Genomic DNA, 16,552 nt, shown 5'->3' with positions numbered 1-16,552 from the left:
GTAACATTGCGAAAAATATGACGTCGGAGAGTATCAGTGAACTGTTTCCCACGAATGTTGACCGCTTTTACTTTGTTTTCCACGTTTCATCTATTTTCAATTGCTATATAATAAATCACTTAATGACTGGTCCCTGGAGAAACCAGTTAATTTTTTCCCTCGAATCTAAATGTTTCCTTCAACTACGTCTCGAGAAACATTGAGATTCTCAGGCACGTGCAAATTAACTGTTTCCGTCGAGACGATTCACTGAGTCTTTAATGTGTGTGAAAAATTAAGCTAATTGGATTTAACCAGAACACTGAGTTCTTCCTTAAATTGAGGAGGTTGGCCTTCTGGGTGGTAGATTTTTCACGACAAGTAAAAATCCAACCAGCCAGGAGGACAAAGTTGACAAACAAAGGCTGCATCTTGAGAATAATTTGAAAGATCCCTATATAAGCCAAAAACTGAAACTTTAGGAGTCAAGCTTCCAATTTTTACTGTTATTTTAGGCACTTAAAACAATCCATGCCACAGGCATGCATCAGTCTACTGTTTGGCAACAGAAACAACAACAAAAAAATCACCTTCAGTGATTACGGATATACTAGTTTTAGTCTGAACGGAAATGCCGCACTACAGCTAGTGCGTAAGTGTTTAATTTGAGCTAAGTGATCATTCTAAAAGAGCTAGCTTTACCGGCGCGCGGTTAGAAGTCTGCCCCATTGTCAGACAACGCCCGTATTAAGATTTTCTTTTCGAGTAGCTGCATATTTCTCTATAAATGAATCAAATGTTCGCATATTTTGCTGATCTTTCTCTCGTGTCCTGTTTTTGTTATTACAATGCCTTCGGTCAAAGCTCACTGTTCAGGTTTTTTTAAATCTTAAAAGTAGGTATTTGAGGTCTTCAAACAAGGTAATGGGTTTGGATGGCAGTGTTTTTGTTTAGTGGCCCATTTCACTGAGGGAAAAAGCATGATCCGCAAAGTATTACCAAGTGTCGCCTTGAAATTTGATTTGAAATTCGATTTTAAGCGAGGAAGTGTTAAGGATTGCGTTAATCCTCCGTGATTGGCAACCTGGTTCCCAGGCCTCTCCTCTTCACGTCCTCAGGGAGCGAGAAGGAGAGGCCCTGGGAACGAGGTTGCGTGTCTTCTTAAATGACTGTTACACCACGTACCTACCGGGCTCTGGCAAAAACCGCTGGCTGACCAGACTGGAGTCTCGATTAGCAAAATCCAAGATGGCTGATAGCAAGACAACAGTGAACACGTGCTCGGTACGGTTCGTCTAAATTACTCTGTTTTCCACACAGCTGTTTACTCATCTTTTCACAGGTAAGAATCCTATCTAATGTTCCTCGCGAAATATTGTTAATTTCTCCCGGTGCATGTAATCGAACATCAACGCATGTATAAATCGGCGCGTGCATGTAATCGAACATCGATAGACACTCAGTTATAGCGTTCTTCCTCCCTACTTCAGTGACTTTTGTATTAATAATAACCAAGTTCATAACCGTAATACCAGGACTTTCAAATACAATTTACCGTACAAGAAGTAAAATAATCATTATATATTTATATTTGGAACAGCATTCCTTTATGCACTATGCATCAGTCAATTCCACCTGTGCCCGTCCCCCTGGGGCAATAGTGAGGTATTTTCCCGTACTGTCCATCCTAGGGGTCGGGCAATTCTCCCGGGCATTTGACCATCTCACTTTTTTTTACCTTATAACATTGTCACTTCTTCTAATGATCTGACCAATTGATTGGCTAATTCAGTAAGTTTCTTCTAGAGTCTAGATAGAACGCAAATGGGACACTAAAGCTGCAGAATGACCTATTTTGACACTAAATACCGGAAACAAGACCAAGCTAGCACTAAATTTGGCCTGAATTACCTTAGATTTTATTGAAAATAAGTCAAGAAACGAGGAAGAGATAACATTTTTGAGCCCCTACCCTGGGGCATTCGAACAACATTTTTGTCCCTGCTGTGCGGCATTTGCCAGCTTCTTTCCAAAATGTCTAATTTCCGGGAAATGGCCCAGGAGGGGGAGAATGGGCACTGATGGAATTGACTGATGCATTATGTGTCAATCAGATGGAAGAGCACCCATCCCCACCCACCCTCTCCCCTCACTCCCAGCCCCAGTCATTTGAGAAAAAAGGTCCAATTCCCTACTATGTTGGCAGTTTACTGCACTCTTGTATCCAGAGTCCTCAGGCTTTTTGGCCAACGAGTGGGTGCCAGGAGAGACTGTGGGGAACTGGAATTTTTTCACTGCAGGATTTCTGTCAGTGGTAAAATAATGAAAGCCATTAAGGAGTAGCCAATCAAAAAATTTAATTTTTTTCAATTTCTCCAGAGTCTCTGTTGCTCTTTGACTTGACTGATACGCAATAAAACATCAACATTGTACATGCTGAACTGACTTTCACTGACGATTTGTTGTAGTTTGTAATAATTTTTATTACATTTGATATACTGCATATAATTACTTAGCTACATGTATATGCTAGTAATAATGATGGATTAGTAAAGAGCATTCAATCTTAAGTGAAATAATTTCTTTTTTTTAACACAAACTGTTTATTTCTTTGACGCAATAAACTACTTTTACAACAGTAATTTCAAAATCACTTGAGCTTATTGTTACAATATTTAAGCAGATAAGTGAGTAACATGCTTACTTTAAGAGTAGTATAACACTCTTGACTAACCGCTCTAAACTTTTTGAGCGTACAATAAACACTTGCTTATCTAATTACACATTCAAGTAACGCATTCTCCGTACAATCACAAACTAGCCAATACAAAGAGCAAAGTACTTGATAATAGACTATTTACAATAAATTCAATACTTACAATACTTTTGCTTACATTTTTAACAATACTTACTCTATTAAATAATCATGACTATTTTTTACTTATTATTATTACTATTATTATTATTATTTAATATTTTTAGTGACTATTGATTGCCCAGAAATATAATTCAGGGAAAGTGGACTTGTGGGGTGCTTTCATACAGTGTCATAAACCAGTTGCTAACTTGAACACAACAATAAGGTTTAATATGGTTCACAAACCCTTAAAATCACATGGCATCCAGACCGAAGCAAGTCAACCTGTGGGACTTCACTTAGCCCACAGGATTCAAAGCTCTCACATGAAATCGAGGCGAGTGGTCAGCCAGCTCAAGATGGCCCCCAAACCCTGAAATCGCACAGCATCCAGAAGGAAGCGACACGAATAGTGTGCATTCTCTTAAAATAAATACAATAATTTTTTTAATTTTTTTAATAGGACTTTATGTAAATTTTTTTTAGTGAGCATGGCATTTTAAATTCCAAATTAAACACCCCCAATGTTTATTTGAGAAGATATTTGCATACAAATGCATTATGGATTCATCAGGGAATTAAAATTATGTATAAATGGGTAAGTAGTTCTTCTTTGACCCATGGGCACCATGTTCCTTAAGTGCCTGGCCTTTAGGAAAATGATCTTCAAAGTGTTTAGTTGTGTTCCTTATTTCTTTAATCAGGAATATTTTTAAAAATAACAGCTCTTCCTTGTTTGCACGACCAAGCCAAACGTGTCCAATTACTATTTGGCGAACAACAACAACAACAACAACAATAATTTTTGTTTTCTTAATTTTAACTTGTTTACCATTCGAGTGGTCCACAGGTAGCTCTTCCTAGACTTGGTGGGCCTGTCTATTTGAGTTTGGTTACATAGGCAAGATATCTTTGGAAACGAGGAACTTGAAATACTTTTATTGCTCATGGTGACCAATTTTGGTATTAAAGGCAAAAAAATAGTACTGTTCTCCAAGACAAGCCCTGCGTTAGCGGTCATTTTGGTGATATTTTTTATTGAAACCTGTTCGATATGATTGGTGACCATGAGTTTGCCGTTGGGGACTTGGTTGAAAGCTCATAATCCACCTCTGTCACAGCTGGACATCTCGACAATGTCTATGGGCTGACCTGTGATAATTCTAAAAATATTGAAATGCCACCAATGGAGGAAAAATGTCAAGTTTCAAAGATACAAAACTATCATGGCGAAGAGAAGGAAATGAATCACCAAAATTAACATAAGATCAGGGGGTTGGGGAGGGGCTAAGAGCAGCATCTCTCTGAGGCTATAGAGGTTTAAATTTAGAGAAAGTTGACTAATTTTTATGACTTCATATTACTCAGTCTCTAGTGAACTGAAGTACGTGATGAGCGGTGCTCTATCTTCCGTGAAATTTATTGTTTTTCTATAATCTTTCCCTTTCTCAGGTAATTAATCAACTCGGCTCGAGGATGTCGATATCGGAACCAATCAACTCGGCTGATTCTGACAGTGAACAAGAGTGCGATGGACTGGATCTGGAAACGTTTTTTCAAGTTGACAAAAATCCACAGATGATCAGCCTTGACATGTGGGGCTCGTGCCGCGCGGATAACTTACATGTAAAGCTTGAAGAAAATGGAAGGCTTAAACCCCTGCGAATTCACCTCATGAAGCTTGTCATTGAGTACCTTAACAAAATAAGCGTAAAGTACTTCATCTACAACGGCACAGCGCTGTCCGTTTATCGTGAAGACGGGAAAATGATCGAGCACGACTACGATATCGACATCGCCATTGTCGAGACTGATTTCTCGAGCGCTGTTAAGAATACCGATTCTTTCACCGCGTTTAAAGAAGGCGAGGTGGTCATGTCACACGATTGTTCACGTTATGGACACGACTGGTTTGATGCAGATGGCAAAGAAATTCCGTTTACCGGCTTTGGCGGAAAGCGTTTAAAATTTTTCGCAACCAAAAAACTCTATACGCGGTTAGGAATTCCAGCTGACGAGGTATTCGACATCGATCTTGTCCACTTGGATGTTTTCACCTTAGGACAACACCCAGACAGCCCAGATTGCTTCTGCGTCAACTGGAACATTCCAGGTCTATATGATTACAGGAAGAAGGCGTTTCCAAAATCGATATTTTTCCCTCTCAAGACTTATCGCTTTGAAGGACTGGATGTCACCGGAATGAGCGACCTTAAGGCTTATTTAGAAATCGAGTATGGATATTTAGGCCGCGGCGCCACTTATGACAATGAAACTCAGCTTTACGTGAAAATATCAGATAGCGTCCTTGGACAACTACCATGCGACGTTCAGCGGTATATGACTGCTGATTCTGAAGCCTGCACCCCCGTGCCCACCCACAATACAAATCAAGGATTGACATAATATTTATTTTTCACGCCGTATTGGACATGACGCTTTAGTAATGTATTTTGAACAAAAAGCGTAATTTGTTTTTCTAAGAACATTGAAGGCGCGTATTTAATAATAACAACAACAGCTTAATAACAGCTTTATTTAATTGATTTAGTGCTGGGGTGCTAATTGGGGCACTAAATAACTCAGAAATAATGCAAACTAAACTGGCAGGGAGGCTTACCAGTTGGCTATTTACAAAACATGTCCGAGGCAGTATAAAACAATGGTTATGAAACAAATCCCTCAAGTGGTGGTCACAAAGGGGCCTTGAACCAAGGACCTAATGGTTACAAGGCCGCGCCCCTAAGCAGACGGCCACGCTGCCTCCAAAGGTATATTATTATTATTATTATTATTATTATTATTATTATTATTATTATTATTATTATTATTATTATTATTATTATTATTATTATTATTATTATTATTATTATTATTATTATCATTAAGAGACTTATTTTTGGGCTAGTGACTAATACATGCCTTGTAAGCGCTGCTTACAGTAGACAATAAATAACTGTTCAATTTGGCTAAATTGAAATTGGTCAGTGGTCAAACCCCATCTGAACGACCCCAAAAGATTTGTGCTTTGTTTAAAATAAAGGTCATCCATCCATCCAACTTCGTATGCTAAATGACAGATGATCAGTTGTTTCATTCTCAAGTTGAGTTGGGGCAGAAGCTCAGGGCAATTAACAGCCAAGCTAATACTGTCCTGCCCGGGTTCCCCTCTCCCCCCTTTCCCCCGCCTCTCTATGTTATTTCTCGTAAGAAGCAAGCAAGCAAGAGAGTTTAAGGCCATTTACGAGTTGTTTTATACCTCATTATGAAGGCGAAACTAAGCGCAAAGCTTTTCATGTGAATATTAGTTTCGTTTGCTTATGAATGAAAACTAATTTTCAACTTGTGCATTTTGCGCACGCTGATTGGCTAGCTCCGAGGTGATTAGCCAAGTACTATTCACCTCTGAGCAGCCGAAGAGAAACAAGATGGCTTCCCGTTTCGCCACGATCACTTAAGAGGAAAATATTTCCATAAAAGAGACGGCTATTACAAAAAAAAAATTGCAAGAAATTTTGTTTTGACGGCATTACATGGTAAGTTATTTAATCTTTCAAACCTCATATTCTAAGGCGAAAACTAAAAATACAATGCCTTGTTTACGAAAGCTGTCTAGCACTATAATTACAATGTAAACATGTAAATGTTTTGCAGTATGGTTTCAACAACAGGACAAATTTCACACAACAATCGAAGAAAAGACACAGCAACTAAACAAGTGCCTCCAAAAGTTTTATTTGTCCGCAAGAAAGCAAGACGGAACTTTCTACAATAAGAAATCGCTTGCCGCGCGGCGCGCGAGATTTAAAAATTTCCCACCATTTGTCGGTATATTGTCAAAAATAAAGTAATTTTTGGTCCACTTCTTACTCAGCTTGTGTGGTATATACTAAAACAATTATTCACCTCAGTGTCGGTGAAAGTGATGGATATTTACCGAGCCGCGAATTCATCACTATTCACCTCCACTTTGGTGAACAATTGTTAACTATGTACGAAGCCTCGCTTTCATAATTAGGCTCAAAGCAACTCGGAAATGGCCTATTCTCGGCTACGCCTCGAACAACTCTTACGCTTCTCTCGTGCTCTCCTTTCCCACGTGCATCGATCCATACCACCTAATTTCGGTTGTCGTTACGGTTCTTGCAAATAATTCGGTTTTTTTTTTTCGTTGACGATAGATATATCAGAACACATTCCAAGCGATTTCTCAGGATAATTGTTAAATATTACACCCCGGTAATAATTAGTTCATGTACCGTAAACTGCCGCTTGTAACCTTCCCCCCCCCCCCCCCCTCCTCCCGTTTATAGGCCCATCTACCTGTAAACCACAAAATACAATATTCCGATTATAAGCCCCTCCATCTGCTCCATAGCTTTCCTTGTTTTGAGAGTTATTAAGCACATAATTTATTACGTATTATGACGTTTTAAAGCTTAATTAAAAACCAGTAAATGAAAAACGTATTTCGATCAACACTGCTATAGCTTGTTTCGAAACGGTTTTTTTTTTCTGTTATAAGCCCCCTCGGATTTACGCCCCTCCGTTTATAAGCCCATCTAAAACCTCTTAAGAAGTTGTACAATCCGGCAGGGCTTGTAAGTGGCAGTTTACGGCAAAAGTATATTTAGCGGAGACTCCATCAAAGGGTCTCAGTGATCGCACGAGCTGGGCCTCACGGCTTTCACTTTCCCTTTAAGCCCTCCCCTAAATCTCGACCATTTAAATACATCTCCCCTTCCACTCAGGCAAGATTTAGACATGCGTGAAATCTCAATGGCCGTCAGATAGCGTGACCATAGGTTGAAGTTGGTCATTTCGCCTTCAAAAGAACGACCGGAATCAAACGTCTTGTCGCTGAATTGTTCTTGTCCGAGCACCAAACTTCCTCCTGGTAAAATAAAGTACTGGGTCTTGTAATTTGTATGGCGTCTTACAACCACTCCGTCTTTGAAGAACGCCCACTGTCCATCAGAGTTGGTCCACATAACACAAACATGGTGCCATTTGCGGTCATTCAGTTGCACATTAATTGTTCTGACGGTTGAAAGTAGTTGCAAGAATAAAAATTTTATATATTTTAAACCTTTTGAAAAGGGCCCCCAATTAAAATTTTTTTGGTCAGCAGTTCAATAAGCGTAACTAAACACCTTTTTAGTGGACAATTTTTTAAAAAATAATTTTTCTCTAGAAAGGGCTATTCATACTGATTAAATGAATGCAAAAGCAATCAATCCGATAATTCCACTACTACTTAACTACTACTACTACTACTACTACTACTACTACTACTACTACTACTACTACTACTACTACTACTACTACTACTACTACTACTACTGCTACTGCTTCTGCTACTGCTACTGCTACTGCTGCTGCTGCTGCTACTGCTACTGCTACTGCTACTGCTACTGCTACTGCTACTACTGCTGCTGCTGCTGCTGCTACTGCTGCTACTGCTGCTGCTCGCTGCTGCTTTAGTTAATTCCCTTTATTGCGGTAATAGCGAGGTGTCCGTAAGGCGAGAGTTGACTGTACTACTACTAATAATAACATTTATAATCTGCTTATTGTACATGAATATAATTAAAAGCGCATTTCAGCTAAAACATAAGCTTAACTAAAATTACCAAAAAAAGGAATTACATAACAACAAAACAAAACCTAAATACCTTAAAAAGAAGAAAAAAGGCAAAAACAAGAACATTTGTGCTTTACGAATTGAAAGAAAGCCTAAAAAGATGCGCCTTCAATAAACTTTTAAACTTGTTAAATTGTCCGCCTTACGAATGTCCGCAGGCAACTGATTCCAGCGGTTAGGGGCCGCAACTGAAAATGCGCGATCCCCTAAAGTATTCTTTTCGTTTCGAACTTAGTGGTGTTAACAATAGTCCATCATTGGGTCTTAGATTATAGCGAAACTGTTTCACAATAGAAACCTAGTCACATATGTACTTAGGCACAAGACCATGTATTGCTTTGAATTGAAGTTATAATAATAACTTCAAAGAATACAATAAGCAAAGGTTTGGTAACACATTGAAAATTTTAAAAAATCAACGATAAAATCGAACGACGTTTCGGAGTCGACGTCATTATTTCTTTTTATCGTTAATTATTATATCAATTTTATCGTGAATTTTTACTTGCTTAAGAATGCAATATGGGCGTGGTATGGCTACTGCGAGGAACGAGATTAATAAGTCTAGCAGCCGAATTCTGCAGGCATTGTAGCTTACATATAATAATAATAATAATAATAATAATAATAATAATAATAATAATAATAATAATAATAATAATAATAATAAGTAATGGTAATAGGACTGAGTGGAGTACAATTTGAATTTACGAGCCTGATTCCCCCTGAATTGTAAGGCACGAAGTCCTATTACCAATTAATTGTGCCAATAACAAAATGTCAAAGTCTAAAGAAAAAATGTCTGAATAAAAGTCACTGGACCAGTTAGTTTCCTCCTTTTTTCTTTTCCAGTTGAAGCTTATCAGCTTACCTGGTCACAATTTTTTCATTGATTTTTTATTGGTTATCATGTGCCATGTAGTGAAATTTCATTTGCTAGTGGCATTTGCTACTTGCTTTTCATTGGTTCTTAAACTGTCCGATTTGACCTGTCCGATTACAAGCTTCTAGTAATCGGACAGGTCAAATCGGACAGTTTTGTAGTTACATAGCAAAATTAAGCTATAAATATGGGCTGTTAAGAACCAATCATATTCAAGCATTTTGTCATTGACACAACACAATAATAATAATAATAATAATAATAATAATAATAATGATAATAATAATAATGATAATGATAATGATAATGATAATAATAATAATAATAATAATAATAATAATAATAATAATAATAATAATAATAAATGTAGAAAACTTAGTATTACATTTCACTGTCAGGGGAGGAGTACACGGCCCTAGCCCTCGCTTCCTCTCAACACTTACAGCGGTGTACTTGGGTTGACTGCGACCCTTACCTCTGTTTGTCCCCAATGGTAAGCGTGACATAATGCGTGTCGTAAATTTCTAGCGCCAATTCTTTTGCTCCCCTGGTGCCGATGTAGCTGAAGACAGTATTGCGCTTTTTTGAAGACTTGAACCAGAAACACACGCTCAACTCGGAAAGATTGATGATACTGCCGCCACCTTGTACATAATTAGCTATTGATCCCGGTGAGGGGAAGAGCAAACTGAAATCTTAGAAAAGAAATACGTCACTGAGCGGTATTGGCTAAAACTAAAAGTTCAGTTACTTGATCTTATCTGTAAGTTGTTCTGGAGCCGAAAGGAAACAAAATGAAATCTAACATAAAAGTCAGTTTACTGACGCAGTTATGCGAGTTCGGCTTCGCCAAGAAAAACAACTGCAGGGGCGTAGCCAGCTAGGGGAGGGTTCCAGGGGTTCCGGAACCCCCTCTCTCGCGTCTAGGAACCCCCCTCCTATTTATAACAGTGATTTTATCCCAGCAAGAGTGTAATGGACTCTCAATTCCTGACATTCTTCGATTTGTTCTATGCTTACAATAAGTACAGTGAACGTCATTGTGGTATCTATTTGCGATACAGCAGCATCGCGACAATGTACCAGCCCAGACACCATCTGATTACTATAAGAGGGCAGTTGCTATTCCCCTTCTAGACCATCTACAATCAGAGATGAAAACATCAATCCTACTAATGATGCTGTCTTGTCCAGCCTCTTTAATCTTCTTCCCGAGCTGGTAGCCGTCGGAGACAGAAATCTTGACTTTGAAGCAGTGCTGGAGTTTTATGAGAACGACCTTCCTTCTCCTCATGTGGTTGATGTTGAGCTCCTGCGATGGAAGAGAAAGTGGTGCAGCACTGAGGATGCCGACCTTCCCACTAGTGCAGTTCAGACACTCACAGCATGCGATCGAGAGTTGTTTCCTAACATCCACACCTCGATCCGCAGTTTGTGCACGCTGCCGATAACGTCAGCTGAATGTGAGCGCTCATTCAGTACACTAAGAAGGTTAAAAGCATACCTGAGGTTAACCATGTCAAGCAAGCGAGGGTCTGGGCTGGCGTTGATGAACATCAATTACCACCGAGACATAAATATCGAGGAAGTGATAAACACGTTCGCTCAACGGCAACCAAGGCGTCTTCTGTTTGCGTAGCGTAAACGCCAAAGTCTTGTACGTACGCAATGTAAGGATTTTAGACCAACCGTTTTCGTTGGAACCAATTTGGAACCCCCCCCCCCCCCCCCCCCACCTCCTAGCAATCCTGGCTACGCCCCTGAACTGAACTGAAATCCCTCCTCCCTCTGATTATTTATTGAAAAATTAATACGGATGTGCCTAAATACGGATAAATTAATACGGATGTGCATCCGTGACCTCAGATTTACTGGTCGTGTACTCCGTCCACCTACCTGCTCGTGACCCTCGTGTGTTTGGCGAGGACTCGCATATCTCAGTACCCTAAAAAGATTACAAATGTGCGAAAAGCATGAACAAATATTGTTCACAGTTAAAATACTAAAATACATTGATAATAGTTGCTATAATCGTCCCGTAGCAGCTATAAGATGTCACGATAAAAACTATTTTCTCCCGATAACAACTAAACGTACGCATCGTTCAGCTGGAAGGCATACAGTTCAACGTTCCTGTATACGGACTTCACAGTGTGGAGCTTAGTACACCAAGTTCCCGCTGACAGTACCGCAGAATGAGATTGGCTAGTGAACCGTCTGTGCTATTTGAGGTGTATGTTCTATGAGCTGTTATGAATGAGACAAGTTATTTACGAGGCTTAGTGATAGTATCTTGCAAAGACGCCAGGGTATTTCAGGGACCGCGGAGGGGTCACTTTTTGGATGGGTAAAAGAAAAATTGTTTTATTTTATTTTATTTTATTATTTTATTTTATTTTATTTTATTTTATTTTATTTTATTTTATTTTATTTTATTTTATTTTATTTTATTTTATTTTATTTTATTTTATTTTATTAAACAATGTCCATTACTTACACAAACAACTCACTACATGTTATTAAGCATATAAGGTTTTCTCCGACAAACCCGACAATTTCTGTCAGTTTGTTGTTAGTTTTGCTGCTGAACGGACGGCTAGATTTCAACCGTTAAATATTGGAATTTCAGCTGTTGTTTCTATTTTCATTGGTTCTTGGATCGGTGTTACACGAAGATCAAGTTTCAAAAGAAGCACATAATTATGATTTACGGAAACATGAACAACGAAACTGGGTTTTCGTAAGCTGCTGGCTTTCACAAGAAAACAAGTTGAAAATTTACGTCTCATGCATCAGCCCGTTGTGTTGGTCGAATGTAAGGGCCAGACTGAAGCATTGACTCCTTACTTCAAAAGAAAAGAAAACATATTTTAGTTGATACAATTAAAATTTACATCATTTTTGACAGTTTTTGATGCATTTTTTGCCATTTCAGAAGACTTAAGTTTAGACATTTTCGGGGTAGCATGCCCCCGGACCCACCTGGTTGCCTCACGCTAACGCGTTCCCTTTAGCCCCGACTCCAAAACCCGCTCCGCGGGCCCTGTTATTCACCCGCCAGTCCAACGCTGTCAAGTCAGATACTGTCTATTTTCCGGCCATATTTTGAGTTCGAGTCTACAAACTTAAGAATTCGTACACATTATATCCTTTACGGTTAACACGTTTCGAGTACTTCGGAGTATAGGGTTTTCAAGGCTCTTCTAGTCAGAGCGAAATTTCGGACCTTTTTTGATCTGTGCAAACTAATCTAGCAACATTAGTTAATTGTTCGTTCTATTATATATTGGATCTTTAGAGTATGACCGCGATAACGGCATAGTAAAGATTCAACATTAGTATGAGAATGATTTATTTCCTTACCTCTATTGCTGCTATCTGTTGAAATATCGCTCCAGCAGAGAAAACGAGACCCGGCTCAGTGTTGCACAAGTCCTCAAATCCACAATCAATCATCTGGCACACGCCGAGGCCATGCTTTGTAGGAACAAAGTTGTACGAAAAACAGTGCGGGTCATCGTGACAGGACTGAATACAGTTAAGCCAGTCTAAGTCTTGCAACGAGCGATAAACATGGCCAAGTAAGGGACTGGTCATAAAGTACAGGGGGGGGTGGGCTGGAAAAAAAGGGGGGGTGGGTCACTGTTTTCATGCATGTAAAAAGGGGTGGGCTAGCAAAAACCATGCATCATTAAAGGGGTGGGGCACATAATATTTTTGCACATGTTTTGCATCAAATGGTGCCTTTTGCCAGTAAAACTGTGAAATGTATTAACAGTAAAAGCACAAATTATAATTGTGTAGTTTCAGAAAATATCCATCCCCCATCACAGAGGGAATTTATAAAAGGACGCCCTACCGCCAGGAACTTCCAAGTTTCTTTCATACAATCTCTGTAATTTTGTTCTTTCTCTTACCACCATCCCCTCCAGAATCTTGAATTCCCTCCATGGGTGGGGTAAGGATATTTTCTGGAACTACACATTCTATCAAGAAAAGGGCAAGTTCACTCGCATCCATTAAAATGAACAACTATGATTCCATGTGGTTATTAATGATACATATTAGATGCACATTATCTTCTCAAAATCATTTCAGGTATTTCAACAAAAATAGATCTCATGCAATGATAAACTTCAAAAACAAGACTTTGTGCATGTGTGCTCCTTCCTCTATCATACTTGTCCTCTAATTTGTCTAGTTTTATGTATAGTCTTACCTTTATTTACTAGGGGTGGGTCATTTCATTTTTTACCTGAAAAATATGGGTGGGCCATGCATTATTCTGCAAAAATATGAGGGTGGGTCACACAAAACTAGCCTTCGTAAAAATGAATTTTTCCAGCCCACCCCCCCCCCCCCCCGGTACTTTATGACCAGTCCCTAAAGCTTGGTTTGGGACAGTAATTGGATGAAAAGCGAACGACAATGTCAAAAAAGCGAAGCAGCCCAAAGTATAGAGCATTTTAAGAGACGTGAAAACTTAAGCCATCTGCTATCGTCTCCTCTTGCTTCGAAAAAGCAATTTCAATAATTGTTCTGCAAAACTTATCTTATACGTAAATGTGAACTTGACGATTAATGGTTTCTAATTTCGTTCTGTTTTGAGAAGAAATCGGTTCAGCCCTGACAGAAAGATGGTCTCTGCAAAGCTGCTTAAACATGTCAAGTCCGATTCGCGTGTCAAAAGCCTTTGTTGTACTCCTACCATAGCATTAAATTTTCAAGAGAGTAAGAGAAGACGTTTCAAGAAAAGACACCTGTGTAAACTTTCATTTAGGCAAAAATTAACTGTCAACAATTAATACCACAGAAAGAAAACACGAAGAAGAGAAAAATCATCGCGTTTCGATTTTCTGCCGCAAAAATAAATTTGCGCCATCTACAAAGGCAGCAAAATTTTGTTATCTGCCAACTGTTTATATAAATGACTTTAAATATTCCGAAAACAATGCCGATGCATCACAGAGACGTTCAGTAAAGTGCTGTTACAAACACTTTGAACACACCTTCTTGCTTTATCATTCTGGATTGATGGCTATCGGAATATGTCAAAAAGAACTTGCAGAGTGTCCACAAGAGCCTAATTGTGGGCATTCTGGCCCTTCAAGGTAAAACAACCAATCACGAAACTCAGACTAACAATGGATTGATTAAAATTTAGATTAATTAAAAGGTTTCTATTTATCGCGGGAAACTTATTTTTGCGGTGTCACCCGGCTATCATGCACCTCGGTACAACGAACATCGTGACGGAGAGACTGCTGAATCTGAGGTAAATGGAACACGGTACACGTTATTAGTTTGTTCTACTGCAAAATTTCCTTTGTGGTTGTCCCGTTTTCTTGGTTGGTACCTATAGTTTCACTGCTGAAATTCGCATTGTCGATTTTTTAAACCCCGGTATACGAATTATATTCCATATATACGCTTAGTTTCACCGGGCCTGAGCCTTTTAGTTCCATTAAACTGAATGGTGGTTTTTCAGTTGGAGTGTCGGATTTTTATGTCAAATTTCACGTAATCGCCTTTTTTCGAGACCGGCGAGCGCAGCGTAACCGCAGACCTAAGAACGCTGGTATTTTTAAATGTCTATGATCACGAATGATGAGGGAAATGCTATTATGCTATATATTAGAATCCAAAAAGAAAAATGAGGTTAACCATGCATTTAAACAACACTTGTAATTATAAAAAGCTTTTAAAATGCAAAACAATGTACGATTTTTCCCCCGAATTGAAGCAAAATGCGCAGAACATATGCGCAGTTGCAAAAGGAGGCACCGTCTGTGGTATTGTCTGTTAAGGGACTGGGGACGAGCGAAGGACCACATGGTCTAGTGAACCCAACATAACATGGCGTAGTCGGCAGGATAAATACCGTGCCAATTTCTTCTCGCGTCCTTAAGCGAAATTCTCTAAACCATGGTTCACAAGGATCATTTCACTATAAAAGCAATAAATAATAATAAATAAATAATAAATTCCTTTGTTTAAGTGTCAATGTCTTAAGCACAGAGCACTAATTGGGGACACTTTCCAACCCGGTGAATTGGAATTTAGGAGTGTTGGTTTTTGAGGAGAGGGGAAAACCAGAGTACCCGGAGAAAAACCTCTCGGAGAACAGACGAGAACCAACAACAAACTTAACCCACATATGATGTATAACCATCTGAGGAAAATTTACCCTCCACGCTTCTCCAATCTAGTCATTGCCTCACAGGTAATTTTCCGCGCGTAGCACCGCTTGAATTAGCCTCCCACGCAGTCGCTTTTATGGATGTCATATCACCCTCGCCACTCCCCTCAAAACGACTTTATAACAAGTTTAAGTTTAACTTTGGTAATGAAGCTTGTTGTTGTTGTTGTTGTTGTAACATTGTGCACGTGCTTCCCTATCTAATTCCTATTGGCTTCATCATGGTACATTTCTCAACACACGCACGGCCGTGCGTTCATAAAATAGTTTTAGTTTGTACAAACTAATTAAAAGAAGCAAATTTTCATTGACAATTTCAGATAAAAATTTCTCGTTCAGACTATACCCTTGTGGCGTGTTTGTGAAGCTGATAAGAACCTTTGTTTTTCGGTACAGCGCATTGAGAGAATTTTGTAATCAATCACAAATACAACCTTTTTTTCCGCGTACCACTTTTCGATACTTTGTTGTCACTATGTTATAAAAGAATTGGCTCATAATTTTAGCTGTGCGTATGTCGAGTTATGGATGCACTTGGAAAGGTTGGAGAGCACTCAAGAAGCTAGAGTTGCTCTCAACTACGCCTCTTACGCTTCTCTCGTGCTCTCCAAACTTCCCGCGTGCATCCATAACTCGATATACGCACGCTAAGCATGAACCAATTCTTAAGTGTGGAAAGCTTACATTTGAATGTACTTTCTTCGAAATGTGATTGGTTTTTCTCCGGTTGTGAGAGATTTCTTTGGCTTTACTACAGCCAGCTGTATGTAAACCGCCGTGCGTCCACGACGCGTAATTCCTAAAACAAAAACAAAAAAAAAAACACTGATTAGGCCGCTTCAATAGCTGGCTGACAGCAAGTAGTAGTGCAAGCGCAAATGCAAGTGCAAGTGCGCGTGAACATCCAAAACTCAGGTGCAAACAAAAGCCCAAGAAAAAGCTTTTTTCTTCTTTTTCTTTGCGCTTGCATTACGCGCGCATAAACTTCAC

General features: G+C 39.1%; 2 protein-coding genes across 2 annotated transcripts; one reads left to right on the top strand and one right to left on the bottom strand.

Annotated features, from left to right (window-relative positions):
* Nucleotides 1-1,200: 1,200 nt before the first annotated feature.
* LOC146485063 (uncharacterized) lies at nt 1,201-5,421 on the top strand. Its single transcript, XM_085104009.1, has 2 exons — nt 1,201-1,321; nt 4,289-5,421. Exon 2 carries the CDS (start codon nt 4,313-4,315, stop codon nt 5,240-5,242), a length of 930 nt encoding a protein of 309 aa, XP_084960135.1. The 5' UTR covers nt 1,201-1,321; nt 4,289-4,312; the 3' UTR covers nt 5,243-5,421.
* Nucleotides 5,422-7,138: 1,717 nt separating this feature from the next.
* Nucleotides 7,139-12,960, bottom strand: LOC146485062 (neuronal pentraxin-2-like). The gene is made up of 4 exons (XM_085103723.1): nt 12,727-12,960; nt 11,260-11,308; nt 9,839-10,058; nt 7,139-7,876 (listed from the first exon to the last, which is right to left on the bottom strand). Exons 1-4 carry the CDS (start codon nt 12,958-12,960, stop codon nt 7,492-7,494), a joined length of 888 nt encoding a protein of 295 aa, XP_084959849.1. The 3' UTR covers nt 7,139-7,491.
* Nucleotides 12,961-16,552: the final 3,592 nt, after the last annotated feature.

The sequence above is a fragment of the Pavona decussata genome, unplaced genomic scaffold (assembly GCF_977016875.1).
Source record: "Pavona decussata unplaced genomic scaffold, jaPavDecu1.1 SCAFFOLD_28, whole genome shotgun sequence".
Lineage (NCBI taxonomy): Eukaryota > Metazoa > Cnidaria > Anthozoa > Scleractinia > Agariciidae > Pavona > Pavona decussata.
This window is presented reverse-complemented; position numbering and strand designations above follow the sequence as displayed.